The following is a 16071-nucleotide window of genomic DNA, read 5'->3' on the forward strand; positions in this document are numbered from 1 at the left end:
TATGACAAAACATCTGCAAAACTAATGACATTCTCTTCAGCCTCATTCGTGCTTTGTGTTTAGTGCTAATTGACAAGTGATAGCATGCTGACATGCTCGTCTAAATTGGTGAACAGAAACATTATATCTGTATCACCTGTATCTTATGATGCAGTGCTGTTGTTGGTATCAAAGGGCTCTAACTACTTGGTGTGTACTTCTCCAACATGCTTGGTGTGTACCTTGTTGGTATGCTTCCCTGTGCTTTATATTTTTGCATCCTACATTACTTTAATTTTCTGTGATTGATTAGTTAGTTATCTTATCTGCGAAGCCCTTAGAGAATTTATTGGGAGAAATCGCTATATAAATACATTAACTGGAACTTTTAAATGTGACTGTTGTAATGAAGAAAATGAGTTGGGGGGGAAAAAAAGAGAAGAGGTTTTAATTACTGTGTGTATTTAGAGATCAATATTGGCAAACTCAAATAGCAGCACGGGCATAAACACAGAGCCTTACACGACTCTCGTGCACCCTGCTGCAGCTGCCGTGTTACAGGGTAGTCATGGCAACCAAGACAATGTCTGCCGTAGCATGGGGATGGTGTTAGTTTAGGGAAGAGGATAGGGAAGAATGTCGGTCCTATATCACGTGCATGTTTGTTTTGTCAAGGCGCGCATCACTGGGTGTGTGTGTGCTTGCGTGAGCACGTGCGTGCGTGTGCGTGCATGCATGCACGTGTGTTTCTGCTGATTTGAAGTATTGTGGTTTATTCATGATTCACCTTGAAGTCACCTTGCTCTGCATCCGATACCAGTATGTACACTGTGTATGTGTGTGCGTGCCTGTGTGTGCACTATTCCCCACATTATTTTATTCTTGTCGGGGTAGAAAAGCCTCTCACTGAAAGCTATACCAGTATAATTCTTTTAGTTGAGTTCACAGCCCCCTAAGGCAGCGCTGGGTTTCCTCTGGTGTGTGTCAGGGTGCGTGAAGTCATCCCTCTAACCTTTACAACTGCACTTACCACCATAAACACTGTTCTGTACAGCCAGGCAACTGGGGCTGCCCACGTAAAGTCACTGGCTCCACTCATCCATCTGCAAGTCTCTAGTCAAATTATCAGTCTCTCAAGTTGAATTTTCTATACCGGCCATGTTATTATCCACAGAATTACACATAATAAAAGCCCAAGCTAAACACATAATGAGTCCACAGTATGCTAGCTGCGCTGCTTTTGGAGAGGGAGCTCCTCTACTATTTATCATGTGTTTTTGGTGTTTTTACTTACATCGAGTGGTTTAACTTCTCACCTTGCTGCAGTGAGATAGAAGTGAACTCTATCTGAACACCATGCTGATTGTGGTTACAGATGCAGCAGAGTACACTTCTGACCACACCCAGCCCCACCCATCAGGGAAGCTGGATGTGTTCAGAGGTGCAACACATTTGAAACTTTGCACCAGACAGGGTGGTGAAACACTGATTTTTCAACATGGTAATAGGTTGCTCTTAAAGCAACTATTACCAAGCACACCCACCTCTACCCTTCCATGTAGATGTGGTCCGTGTCTGGATATCTGGATCTAGATAATGAGGTGATCATGCGGACTTTGGGCCGGATTTTCTAACACCCCGAATAAAGAGTACAAAATGCGTGTGCATTCTAAAATACTGCACGTGTAATTGTGGTACCTGTTATGGGTGATTAACTAGGATTTATTGCGTAGATGACAACAGGTGCAAACACAACGAGGTGGCAGTATTTAAATGAGGGTTTTGTGTGTTTTAATGGTTTCTGCCATGGAGAGTCGGGAGGGAAAGAAGCCACTGCTCAAAAATCTTTTCATTCAGTGCGTCCCGAGTATGTGGAAATCATCTGTACCTGCCCGCCCTGCCTGAGATTTCAGTACTTGGGACAGCACACCTGAAAAACTGCTTTGGGAAACCCCAGCAGAAACAGTCACAGTATGCTGAAATGACCCAGACACGAGGTCAGGGTGCGAAATACAGGGGATCTAGGGAATAAGACATGAACTCCCCTAAAAACATGATTTGTTAAATTTTGGGGGATCTCTAAAATATTGACAATATGCTTTTTGTCATTAATTTCTATATTTCTGTATCATCATGGATTAGGAGTAAAATCAGGAGCGTCCTGTTTCATCCAGCAAGCGGGAACAATCATCGACCATCCGCAGCGTGCCCGGTCGCTCCGAGCTCTCCTGTCCTTGTCCCTGTACACCGCCACGCCCCATTCCCTCTTCGATACCTACAGTGGGTTGTGTCCCTATTACGACAGCTGATGATCGTTCCCTCTGGCCACGCACCTTTCTATTGAAAAAAACAGCTGTGGTATGGTTCGCACACTGCGCGAGGAAATGCAGGGTTGCAAAAAGTTTGCTAAAGGTTTGGGCATGGGTAGTATTGTGTGACTCCTTCTTATAACTGGCTCCAAATCAGCCCTTAGGTTAGCCTACAGCTCCAATATGGCAAAAATATTGACACGAATGGGAAAAGAATCTTTCTCTACGTTTTCTTTCATTACGGCTGTGTCTCCTTCTCGGAACGATGACAGTAGCCATCTCTGCAACACTTGGAGGTTTGCACCTTCCTCTCAGATATATTAAATGCAGATGCTGTTGCACTCACATGAAATTGCTTGTAGGCTTGTTAGACACATTACGTATAGTAAATAAATATTTTCATGTTACCCCTCCCACTACTAAGGGGGCATTATGGAGTTTCCAGCGGCCACTAGCGGTGCGGTTCTAAGATTGCAACCAGGTGCGTGCTCGTATGCATGCTCGCTTGAACTCATGAGCGAGCATAATCCGACAGGCTCTGTTACTAGAGCGTTCCAGTCTCAGAGGCAGACCAACACCGGCACAGTACCTTTCATTCAGCGCAGCCAGCTGCTTATCGGCTCTATACTCCCGAAAAAAGGCAGAGTGACAGCAGCTATAGACAGACAGGGAGAACAGACAGAGCTCTAAACTCAGGTAAACTCCCACTGCAACATTACAGTAATAGTTTTATCAACTGTAGGTTGAACTAATCCATGCTCCTACATACATTGGATTACTGCATTTAGCAAACGTCCTACATCGTTAACTCGCCTGCTGATTTTCAGTTACGTTAACTATCTTTACTATCTGTGAATCTTGTCACCGGAGGTTCAGCAATGTCAGCACAGCTACATGTATTGGATGATAATGAAACGGTTAGTGAGCTGGACTGGATATTATAATGAGATTGCCACACAGACCACTGGTCGCTACCACAGTCTCTGAGGGAAGGCTCCTTTCTGTTCCTTGTTACACAAACTGTGGCTGTACACATTAAAAAGGTCAGTTTCAAGTTTTTATACAGTCTATGGTTCCAAAGTAGACCTAAAGTGACCTTTCATCATTTAAATTATCTCAACTGGCAGATGATACAATTTTTTTTTTGTCTAATAGAGAGGAATGGATCAAAGCAATTAGATGTGTTGAGGAATTTTCTACTGAATCAGGCTTAAGAATGACCTTGAACAAATCTGTTTATTATTTACATTAAAAAGATAAACAGACTTAAATGAGCATACTTTCCTAATGAACTACCTTACGCTGCGCACCGCATGACTGACAGGATGGCTGCACTTCTCCACCATCAGCCACTATCGTGCTCACAGTTTTGAACAAACAGGTTAAGGCGGCGACCAGCGAACATGAAACTAGAATTAGACTCTGTATTGACTGCTGCTTATTTATTTAGCATTATTGGCTTTTTGATGCATCCTCCAATTAGTACAGCGCTACATATAATAATATGCTTGCTACTATGTGCCGGCGGCCATCAGTGCGTAAAATAATAACACTTAAATATTATACCTACCATAAAGGGTCAAATTGCGTCTCTCCGTGAACAATAAGTCTTTGGTGGCATTTTTCACGCTATTGAAAGTCAAACTTTGTTGCAATATCGCAGACATCAGGGGCAAGTAGTGGACTGCTGTGTGTGTGTGGGCATGAGATGAGGCTCCACACTGCTGCCACACTGGTCGGTGTGACGTCGCTGCCACTAGGGGCGCTAAAGACAGTGGTCGCTGCCACACTGACCACTGGTTGCATTTGGTTATATCTACTGTAATGCATCTTTATCATAATTCTTTGTTAATATATTATTGATTATGCCTACTCTTATTGTTGATATAACCAACTGCAACCAGTGGTCAGTGTGGCAGCAGTGGTCGGTGTGGCAGCAACCCAAGACTGTGAAGCCTCGTCTCATGCCCTCTCTCGCCAAATTCTTCATACTTTGGTGTTTTTGAATTGAATAACGGCAACCATATGAATAAAATACTATCTATTCATTTCCAGGCCATTAGAGCTTGTTTATAAAAGTTTGATAACTTCACAGTAATTTATCGATTTTGTAGTCTTTTTTTTTTTTTATCAACTTAGTTAGCCATTTAACTTCGGAAAGTATTCTTTAAGGTTTCAAAACTTAAAACCTCCAGACCTCAGTTTTTTATGTTGCATAGGGTATCTTCTCCTAAATAATAACATTTGTTCCTCCAAATGAAAAAATTAAATAAGTATCTTATCTAATTCTTTGTATATTTCAGTAGGCATTTCCAGTGATAAGGATACATAGATATGGATATTCCCTCAGTATTAGATAGTAGAACTCTACCATTCAGTGAAAGATCCCTCATCCACCACATGTTGATACTTTTTCATTATTTGTTTAATCATAGGGCTGAAGTTTAATTTATTGCAGAGTTTTTCATTCTTATCACACCCAGATATGTAATTGGGTTCTTCACAGGGATACCATTAACTTCTGATAGTTCATATTCCTTAAGTGGTAGCCTAATAAACAGATTTGTTCAAGTTCATTCTTAAGCCTGATACAGTAGAAAATTCCTCAACACATGTAATTGCTTTGATCCATTCCTCTCTATTAGACAAAATAAAAACTGTATAAAAACTTGAAACTGGCCTTTATTAATGTGTACAGCCACAGTTTGTGTAACAAGGAACAGAAAGGAGCCTTCCCTTAGAGACTGTGGTACTCAGTGTGGCAGCCTGGCAGCGACCAGTGGTCGGTGTGCCAGCGACCAGAATCTTTAGCGCCCCTTGTGGTAGCGACCAGTGGTCTGTGTGCCAGCAACCAGACCACAGAATTGGCTACAACCCCTGCTGCGTTAGTTGGTGAAGTAATGTGGAAAGCGATATAACATCGGCAACTGCTCGGCGTTAGCTGGCGAGCTAACGTGACTTTCTCTGTGTTTCTCCATCTTTACTAATGCTCACTTTGTTCTTACTCGACATCATCTGAACGTGTATTGTCTGATGGGCTTCAGCACATAAACCTGGTTGTTTTATGGTGTTAGTGGACTGCATGTCGTTAGCTGCCGTGTTGTCGCTGTAGTACGAGAGAGGCTCGGGAGCGCGCACAGGGCTGAATCCGACCCGGAGACCTCACATTAAAAGCAGAATAGTGGCTGATGCAAGCAACGGAGAAAACAGGTGTGTGCTTCATTTCTAAGTGAGTTTTGAGCCCACTGACAATAAGGCAATGAAAATTTGATTTATTAAAATCAAAAACTTACATAAAGCCCCTTTAAGGCAAAAGTCGTAAATGAACAACAGCTGCTATCATGTACTTTTGAAAGACGTCATTCTGCGTGCACACTGTTAGTAGATCAGCTTACATGTTAATTTGCTGGTGAAATCAAGTTTGCACACATTTTTACTCACGCAAACCTTTAGTAAATCTGGCCCTTTGTACACCTGGCATAAATAAGCATTGTTGTTGATGATTAGACCTCATTATGTAAAAAATGATGCTGTCTTATACAATAAAATTATAATATTTATATTAATATATTATAACACATTTGAGGTTAGCAAGTAAACCCGTGTTTTTGTAGTTTGATAAAAATGTTTTAAGCTTGTGCTACAGTGTCTGAGAACTCTGACCTGCTGAAAAGCATCACAGAGACTGAAGTGATGGTAAGGAAAATGTAGTCTACTGCATTTGAACCATGAATGACCCAGTTAGGAGGTGAGCTTTCAACAAATCGAGCCAACAGAGACTTTTTCTGCTTTTGTATTCATGTGCTGACAGCTCCTGTCAAAGTCTATACACACCACAGATCTGCAAGACCAGGCTAAAGTTTCTCTCCGACTTTGTTTGCCGTGATGGTTTTGAGCGATTTCTATTCATCCCCCTGTTGAAATGGATGCTGTGACACTGTGTGTCTAATTAGATGATATTTTGAGCTCAAACTTGATCTGAATTCAAACGTCTGATGAATCATGATTGCGTCATACAGTTTAGAGACATGACCACAGCACTTTTTCACATTCTGTGTTCTCTTGCTTAAATTTTTCAGAACATGGATAAGACACAGCTCCCCTCTGTGACGCTGATCGTGGGCTGTGGAGTGTCTTCACTGACATTGCTGCTACTCATCATCATCTATGTGTCTGTCTGGAGGTAAGATACAGCATCTTCATGTGGAATCCTTCAGCACTGAGCTGTGATTAATGCAAGGTAACATCAGAACAGTTTCACTAGTTAACCTCGGGAGAACACCCAGTCAGTAGATTCCTTCTTGCTGTCCTATCAGAAACAGTCAGTGATTTAGCTTTTTTCTGTAATTGTTTGATTGTTTTTGTTTACCTGATGAATTCAAAACACATGAAGGAAATATAAAGAGAAATGAGTAGAGGTTGTGGTAGAATCCTGTAATGGCTTATATGTAACACCACACCCACTAAAATAAACATACAAAATTACTCAAACATTTTAAATATTAGTATTCATAAATTGCATATTTAAGTTTAAAAGTAAAGTAAAAAAAATTATTTTTTTAACTCAACGCAGAAAAATGCACACTGCTTGTTTTGTCCAACCAACTGTCCATCCTCAGAATGATTAACAATAAATTAAAATTATTAAATTGGAACCATGAAATATGTTTACATGAACAATATCTATTATCAAAATAGTTTATAACCATGCAACATTGCCCCCAAAGCAAACTTCTGTTTTATCACTGTACATTATAGTATCTTACGCAGTTTTATGGCCAGTTGAAAAATATTTTGGTCTGTACATTTTTTGAGTTCACCAGCCACTGGTGAGTCGAACAAAAAGTGAATTTTTGACCCTGCTGCTGGTCACTGTGGGTTAATAAATGTCGACTCATCAGATTTTTCTGCGTGGAACAGCATGTGGCAAGTGCTACGTTACTGCTGCTTCTGTCTGTATGACTTGTTCTGTGTGTTCAGCGGGTATTAATTGACACAAATGAAATTGCGAGGTGATCAGCAATGCAACCGATGGGGACATAATCCTGCTACAAAGCTTGTCAGCCACCTAGCTACATGCATGAACAACAACTACACAAAATTGGTGCATTGACATGGATGCAGCTGCACAGGTTGCTGTAGGTTGTAAATCTGGGTATTGAAGCTGTGAATGTAATGCTAACATTGAACGTTAGTTAGCTAACATGGTGTTAAAGATTGTTTGTCAATAAGGTAACCGATACTGTTGCGTTTTTTATCCTGAGCGGGAAGGAATTCATTTAAAATAGTTTTTTTTTTTATTTCCGATATTGATGTATACATTTTGGATCAGTACAAGTTCAAAAACTCATAATTCACTAACCATTTCACACCTAAAACAACAAATGGACAAAGCACTTTACAATTTTTACCCATTCACACATTGATGGTGGCAGAGCTGCTATTCAAGGTGCTCGCCTGTACATCAGGGGCAACTCAACTTTGGACTGGAGGAGCTGGGCCAAGCTGAACTGCCAACCCTCTCTACCTCCTGAGCCACAGCTGCCAAATAAGAGAATATTTAGCTGATTAAAACAAGTTTCAACAACACTATATATGCTTTGAGTAGAGGAAGGTGACCAACATGGCTAAACTTAAGTCACGTGCAACCTGTGGCTGTAAAGGGGAGCCTGGTTTAGCATAATCAAATCAGTCATAGCATCTGGAGAAAGGCTGGAAACTGAAGCCTGTATGATCTTGGCTGTAGGTCTGTGGTGCTAGATTCATCTGTAGTAAGGTTTTTTTTTTTATGTTTTTTTAATCTCTGGCATTTTCCTGCAGGTACATTCGGTCTGAGCGCTCAGTCATCCTCATTAACTTCTGCCTCTCCATCATCTCCTCCAATGCCCTTATTCTCATTGGACAGACACAGACACGGAATAAGGTAAGGACCCACACCAAGACCAATGTGTTCTGTCCATTAGCTTTAGCTCGATATTTTATGACCACAGTGATGCAGTTTGTCTGATGCATTAAGAATCATCCTGCTCACTTGGCTTTTCCTGTGGTTTCAGGTCTTATGCACCCTGATTGCTGCTTTTCTTCATTTCTTCTTCTTGTCCTCGTTCTGCTGGGTTCTGACGGAGGCGTGGCAGTCGTACATGGCAGTGACGGGCCGCCTCAGGAATCGTATCATCCGCAAGCGTTTCCTGTGTCTCGGCTGGGGTGGGCCTTCTGTCTGCTGTCCATCACGTCGTCCATCTGGTCTTTCTCATTTCTCCTGTGTTAATGTCCGTTTCTGTTTTCCTCCCAGGTCTCCCTGCACTAGTAGTGGCAATCTCGGTAGGATTCACCAAGGCAAAGGGATATGGAACACCAAGCTAGTAAGCATGCTTTCCTATAGATCCAGTATTGTATATTCCGCCCCCTCTTTAACTGTTTATGCAGGACTGGTTGGTGGTTTACGTGTGCAGCATAATTAACCTTTCTCTTTCTCTGTCTCATCAATCTTTGCCCATCCTCATTCTTGTCATGCGTACACTACGTCCCTCCTCTTTACAACCCTTCATGTTTCATCCCCCTTCCCTGCCTCGTTCCTCCCTCATCTCCATTTCTTCTAATCATACCTTTCTACAACTGTTTTTTCCTGCTCCTCTCTCACAGCTGCTGGCTGTCTCTGGAAGGAGGTCTTCTCTATGCATTTGTTGGACCTGCTGCAGCTGTTGTCTTGGTATTTCCTCTTTCCTCTCCGTCTGTGTTGGTTTGCCTTTAGAACATCTGCACTAATTCAAATTTTCATTAACAATAGCTGTCATTATGTAACAGATCTCATACAGTCACTTTAAAAACAGAAAGCATATTTAGAATGCATATATCCATGTGGGGATTTACACTACTTATAATGTTAACACCTTCAGTAATAATAATAATAATAATAATAAAACAACAACATGATTTAATTAAACACTATATTAAATTGTGAAAAAATAAACACACCAAAGCTACCCAGCAGTCATTGTAAATAAAATTATCCCAAAAAATTTTGACCCTGGACACAGACAGTGAATAAAATGGTGGTAAATTTTAAAACATTAACATTAAAGCTGTTACCTCATTATTTTAGCTATTATTAATATAAAATAATTGTTGGTTGTTATGTAGTTAATTATGTAACAGTTTATCTATGTCTAAGTTATCTAATAGTTTTTCAGTATAAAAGTTAACAAATAAGAGCGATGTCTCCTTTCCCCTGTTTTCTTTACCTTCTCTGCTTCTTCCTTTCCTTCCCTGCCTCCTCCCGTCCTTGTTGACATTCCCCTTTCCATACCTAGCTCTTCCTTTTCTGGCTTACTTCCTAATTTCCTTCCCTAGGTCTTCCTTTATCTTATTACCTCATCTCTTCTTTCGCCACTTTGTTCTTTTCTTCCCTGCCGCCACCTTTCCTTGCTTACGTTCTCCTTTACTTCCTGCCTTTTCCTTTCCGTTATTTACTTTCCCTACTTACTTCTTTCCCCCTGCCTCCTTCTTTCCTCATTTACTATCTTTCCTTTTCCTGTCCTGTTCCTAGTTTTGCCATTACATACCTCCTCTTTTCTTCTTAACCTCTTTTCCTAACCCTGTTATTAGTCAGGTTGTTTTTAGGCATCTAATTGGATAAAAAAACATAATGAGCTAACTTTAGCTCTGTGCTAAAGTGTTCAATAAGTATTTATTTATTTATTTTAAAATGTCAACATGAAGATTGGATTCTAATTTGTAAATAATAAGTCACTTAAGCACCTTATAGCCATGAAAAACACTGGCTTCCTGTTGGAGGACACTACTTTTCAAAGCCATCGACCATCAAAATCACCATGTGAGCTCTGACAAACCCCGGGGGCCAAACGCATAAAACTGTGTACGCACCAGGACAGAATATGTCTTTTCATCAGATTTATAAAGCTGCATGTACGCCTGATTCTATTTCATAAACTTAAATCATTGTAGATCTGGGCATATTTCCACTCCTACAGTTAACGGATGTCTGCTTGCCACTCATTAGACCTGTAAATGAGAAGACCGATTACACACGACACTGTTGATTTTACAGCGCCCGTACTACTCATTCATCACGTGTACCTGTAAGCCATCATCAGCTGTGATATCTCATCCACCATTATTAAATGTCAGAAGGATGATCGATGATGAATTTATAGAGCTCACATTGAAACAGACTTTACAAAGTACTTCACAATTCAGGATCAAAGGAAAAACGTAAATTGAAAAACTGAATCATTCATAAAAATAAGTGTTTTAAGTTTATCAATACAATGTAGGGTACAAACATAAAAACACAAAGATTGAACTTGACGACCAACCTAAACAAATAATGTTTTACTCTAAGGTTACATCTCTCACCAGGCATGGTTTATACATCTGGTCCCAGATGACTATATCCTACTGGTGTTTTAGGTGCTTTTGATAAATGTCTGTGGTGTGTTTAGAAATAAGATAATGGTCTCCACAGCCGTGACAACTTTATTAGAATGGAAATAGCACAGTTCCCCTTTCTTACAGCTGCTGTTTAAATTTGAAGGACAATCTTACATCAACCATAAAAATCGTATGGAGACAAATTCACATTTAAATCGTAACCCCAACTGCCCTGATGGTCAATCTACATCTGAAGTATATCACAGACATAAACCCTGGCAGTACGCACTGTACAGTGTCTTTGTTTCACTAATCAAATCCATTAGCTACACGTCCCAGTGCTTCTTTCCCACCTACAAGTGAACAGCTTGCTTTGGGTGTCCTTTTTACACAGGCTGCTTCTTTAATAAAGAGATATTGCTCCAATTGGCAACCATACTGGAGGCCCGGCCCACTTGGAACAGCCTCAGAGTGGTTTGTGCAAGAGATTTGTAGACTGTGAATTCTCAAAGCAGGAAATTCCTAGGAATTATTACCATCAAGGATATTCCCATCCCCTCACCTGTGATTTTACACAGCTCATATTTTATGTGTGATTTTTGTCCCCCAGCAAACTGTCTATATTCAAAATGTATTTACACGTTAGCAATCCATCCTTTCAACCGTTTCATACCTCTCATACTTCATTGGGTGACTGTTTTGGGTGAACAGTCTAGAAATTACAGTGCAGAGACTACAGTAAGTATCACTAATGTGTGCGTGATGACATTTGTGAGCATGCTGCCATCATCATCTTGTCACGACAATCATCATCATCAGAGTAGAGCTGCATGTTCTGATGTAATGAAAGTGTCTTTGCTCTGCTTTAATCCTGTGCCTCTTCTCTTTGACAGGTTAACATGGTTATTGGGATTCTCGTTTTTAACAAACTGGTGTCCAAAGACGGCATTACTGATATGAAACTAAAGGAGAGGGCGGGGTATGCCTTATACCACACATCCATTTTACACAGTGACCTATAACCAGCCTGATGGCTCAGCCAGAGGGGAGGGACTAGCACAGTTATTGGATCTTTGCCTGAAGTAATCCTTTTAATAATTTCATACTTTGGCAAATTTGTTTAAAAGTACAATTCATTTTGAACAATAGGAGGGTGAAGAGGAGAAGAAAAAAGAAACAAAAGAGAGAAATATGACTGAATTAATCCAAAGACCAAAGTAAAATGTGTTTTCTCATATAGTTAAGACTATGAGCAATGCATCTAACTTAGAGCTAAATGGAGGATAGAAGAATGTTAACAGATATGGGGAAGGCTGTCTGGTTATTGGTCCTGCACAGACTGAGCAAGATGATGACTCATCTCATTGCTTTCTTTTAAGTTTCAAATGTGTCGCATTTCCTCCAGCGGCTCTTTGTTTGCAGGTGTTGCTATTGATGTAAAGTTCTGTAAATCCATCTGTCTTTTTTTCTCCAGTTTTGTTGTTTCTAGTAGAGGGAAGCAGGGCATTTAGACCGCAAGGCCTAGCTATAAATACATTCAAGCAAAAATACAGTTTAGTAGCTTCGGCCATCATTCTGTTGGTTAGGATAACATTGTACTCAACAAAGTAACTGTTGAGACTGCGAAATATGTTATATAATATGTTATAAGTTCTGACAGGGCAAGATGTCTCAATACTGGCCAGAGCTACTAAAAGTTGTAATAAACCATAGTTTTCCTTTAAAATCTTCTTTTTTGGTACTAAGCTAGTGTTGTAAGTCATTGTAATTCCACTGAATACAAGTTTAATTTCTGAACTCAGTACACAGATAGTCAAAAGTTAAGAAAATACACCTTCCAACAACTTCCAAATTTCAAAGATATTGTGACCGTAGCAACTGGAACATTTGAACGTAAAGCTGCAATGGTTCTATTTCAGGGTCCTTCTGTAGACACTGTGCCAATGTTTTCTATAAAAACCTTCACACCTGCCGTGACGGGATGTGTGCGATTTTATCACATGATACACTATTGTCCTATCCCAGTGTTGATCTGCGTCAAAGTTTCTAAAAAAAGTTAACACCTGCAAGTATAGGGATAGTGTTCTGCCCCGGTGTATTCCTTATGTTATATGTTGAATACCCACAAAACGGCAAATTTAAGTAATAAATGGTACAAGATATTGTGGTTTTGCAGCTTTTAGTGTCATTTCTTGACCAACAACTGCTGAGCTTATTGGCTGCATCTTAAACATTCTGTCCTATTTGAGTTACCGGATTTCAGGACTGTAAATATCGTGCTAATGTGACTACTTTGGAGTTGTTGGAAAGTACATTTCTTCTCTTTTGACGGAGGCTGTATCCCCTGGCTTCCTGCTGTTTTATGCTACTGTAAACAGTTCTCAGAAACTGTATCAGATGCCTCATCTGACTTTGATTTTGGCAGCAATTATGCATATTTTCCAAAATGTTGGGAGTGCTCCTGAAAATGTTAGAAAACTGACCAAGAACTTGTGACTACTTTTGATTTAAGTTTGCAATCGGGCTGTCACTGGTATCAGTTTTCAAAAAGCCATTGGCCAAACCACAGAGCACACATGCACCCTGCTCCCCTTTACCCTGCAGGCTGTTATGTCTCCATTGGCATTGTTGGTGCATTCAAATGTTATTTTCTTTCTCTCTCTGAAAATGTTTGCTTTCTTCAATGATCTATCTGTTCTACTGTACTTTGTTTATGCTGTCTGAAATGCCATGTTTGCGTTTGCACAGAATCCCCTCTCTCTCACTCAGGGCTCTCCAATCAGGAACACATGAGTCTCAGAAGCCCCCTTCCATGTCATCACTGATTGGGTAAAAAAATACCTGCCCGTCCTACCCTCTTTTTAGTATGTATGGCTACCAGCCCTGCCCATCACCAAACCTGCTGAATCCTCTAGCAAGCACCTCTGATTGGCTTACTATTACTTCCTGCCTATGTACCTCACTATTTCACTAGTGACCTTGCAATTTATGCTACCTCCTGTTAGCTGAATAGAGCATAACACATTACTACCCCAGGTTCTGACAATTTTTGAAATGCTTTTAGAGAAACTGTGACAGTTTCAACAATAACTCAAGCTAGCTGCAGCGCAGTAATATTAATATTTTCTAATGACTTGAATGGTGTGGGCATGCGTGTGTGCAACGTTAGTATTGTCATATCTATAGAGTGTGTGTTCTGATACAGAGTAACTCGTAGAAACGTAGATTGTCTTTGTCAAGGAAATTTCCTTCTTTAAGGGTAATATCACACAGGGTGTCACATCAGGGTCCTTTGCTGAGCTAAAGGTAGCAGCCTGTGACAAGTCAAACTGTGACTGATGCTGCTGCCTTGATAAGGCCAAATTCTGTGGTCCGTTTTCTATGCAGCCCATTATTATGTTTCAGACAGACTAATGACTGGCTCTCTTAACAATGAAACACAACATGACTTAGGTTAACTTAGCATTGAACCAGTATCCAGTAGAATCTTTACAGATGTTTGGGTGAAGGTTAACCTTATTTGGACTATCTCAGTGTGTCTAGGAAGGATAAATTTTCCTTGCCAGGGTGCAGACTTCAGATTGGGTTGGCGCTACACTGTGTTTCACTTGGTACTACTGATAAATAATGCTGTCGAAGACATCCTGAGTTTTTCCTGAAACCTTTTCATCAATAATTTCCTTCCCAGTCTTGACAGTAAGACCTGGGCTGCTAGACTTTTATTAGCCTTCCTTCAGTCTGAATGTCACCTCAGACTTTTATCCCCATGGCTCATTTTATTTAGAAATTTACATTTATTCATTTAGCAGACGCTTTTATCCAAAGCAACTTACAATTGCTATACATACGCATCGCACGCCTCTGGAGCAACTAGGGGTTAAGTGTCTTGCTCAGTGGATGGGTCTACATCAAAGGCATAGTCTTATCCAATCGCGCCATCACCACCCCAATTGCTCAAAACTGATTGTTCTCAACCGTTATATGACTGGTGAAATTAGCTCTGGTTCTTGAACCGGTTCCGTTCAAGATTCTTGGAACCTTGAACTCTTAACTGGGTCTGCATCCTAGTCTCTATGAATGGATGCAGCTGGTCCCCTGGGATCGTGCGAAACATCACAACTGTGGCTGTGCTCACAGCCAGCGTAGTCTCTACTAAAGCAAAAGTGTTGGAAGGTGTGTTCACTCACGTCCCTCTCATTCCTCACAGCTGCCATGTTGCTTTTGAAACAGAATGACACGTTACAAAAGTAGTGCAAATGAGAAAATGGATGGGTGTCACTGGATAATGACTGAAATATTTCCAGGTGTATATCCATCCATGTAACCATTTTCTGCCACTTAGCAGGTAGCCCAGTGTCCTTCTCGTCAACCACGTCCTGTTCCAGGAGGATCCCAAGGCATTTACAGGACACATAGGATATGTAAATCCTCCAGTGCCTTCGGAGTCTACCCCTGGGGTCTCTTCCCAGTTGGACTTGTCTGGAACACCTCCAGAGGGAGGCTGGAAGAGGCATGCTGATTAGGTGCCAAACCATTTGAACTGGCTCTTTTTAATATAACAGAGCAGCTGTTTTACTCCGACCTCCCTTGAGATATCAGATCTCCTCAGCTTATCCTGATGGTGATGCCCCGACATGAATTGGCACAACTGGGGAAATATCTACTGCTTGGGCCCCCTAAGGCAAACTAAGGGCTATTCAAAAGCCTTTGTGATTCTGCTTTAATAGGACACACCTGCAGTAAGGCAATGGACCAGACCTGCAAGTGGATATGACAGAGGCCCACTACTATAGGGTCTAGTCAGTCCAATGGCCAGTGACCAGTTCACACTGGAGTCTGATATTGGCCACATTTAAAAAATAATGTGAACAGTCAATCAAAAAAAATCAGATCTGCAGTGGGGACGTAGTCTAGACTTCAGCTCCGTCAGGAACCACAAGAGGCTTTATACTTTTTGACCTGTAAACAGAGTCTGATGGTTAAACCTGTTGAGTTCCCCACGCCGGTGCAAATTTTAAAGATAAAAGTAACAGTTGAAAACAAAATAACTTCATAAATAAAATAATTATCTTCTCAATTCATTTCTACTTTCATCAGCTCTGTACATCAGATCATTTCATTTTTGTGAGATCCACCACTCACAGTGGATCTAACCATTTCCTCCACATGCTGCACACAGTAGACAGTCTCTTCTCAATTTGAGAATGCAAATACAAATTGCAGATGTAATATGTTGAGGCTGCTCGGGCTTGTTGGTTAAGTTATCTGAACACTTTATTGTTTGTGCTGGCTGTGTGCTGTTTAGGCTGCTTGCAGTTCTCTCTGTGGTGGACCGATAAAGGAAAGAAGAACATGTTATGTTTTGATTTGTTTTGGTGACCATCCTCAACCC

General features: G+C 40.8%; 1 protein-coding gene across 5 annotated transcripts in view; it reads left to right on the forward strand.

Annotated features, from left to right (window-relative positions):
* adgrb1a (adhesion G protein-coupled receptor B1a) overlaps nt 1-16071 on the forward strand; it is a 141451-nt gene that overhangs the window by 106886 nt on the left and 18494 nt on the right. For 3 of the 5 annotated variants that reach the window (XM_046045619.1, XM_046045623.1, XM_046045620.1), the window contains exons 19-24: nt 6368-6471; nt 8109-8211; nt 8342-8492; nt 8581-8650; nt 8931-8997; nt 11573-11658. In XM_046045619.1, coding sequence (XP_045901575.1) covers nt 6368-6471; nt 8109-8211; nt 8342-8492; nt 8581-8650; nt 8931-8997; nt 11573-11658 — 581 coding nt within the window. Of the gene's footprint in view, nt 1-6367; nt 6472-8108; nt 8212-8341; nt 8493-8580; nt 8651-8930; nt 8998-11572; nt 11659-13427; nt 13509-16071 lie in introns of all 5 variants that reach the window. The other 2 variants (XM_046045621.1, XM_046045622.1) reach the window with 2 other exon arrangements.

Source organism: Micropterus dolomieu, linkage group LG03, assembly GCF_021292245.1.
Source record: "Micropterus dolomieu isolate WLL.071019.BEF.003 ecotype Adirondacks linkage group LG03, ASM2129224v1, whole genome shotgun sequence".
In the NCBI taxonomy this organism is placed as follows: domain Eukaryota; kingdom Metazoa; phylum Chordata; class Actinopteri; order Centrarchiformes; family Centrarchidae; genus Micropterus; species Micropterus dolomieu.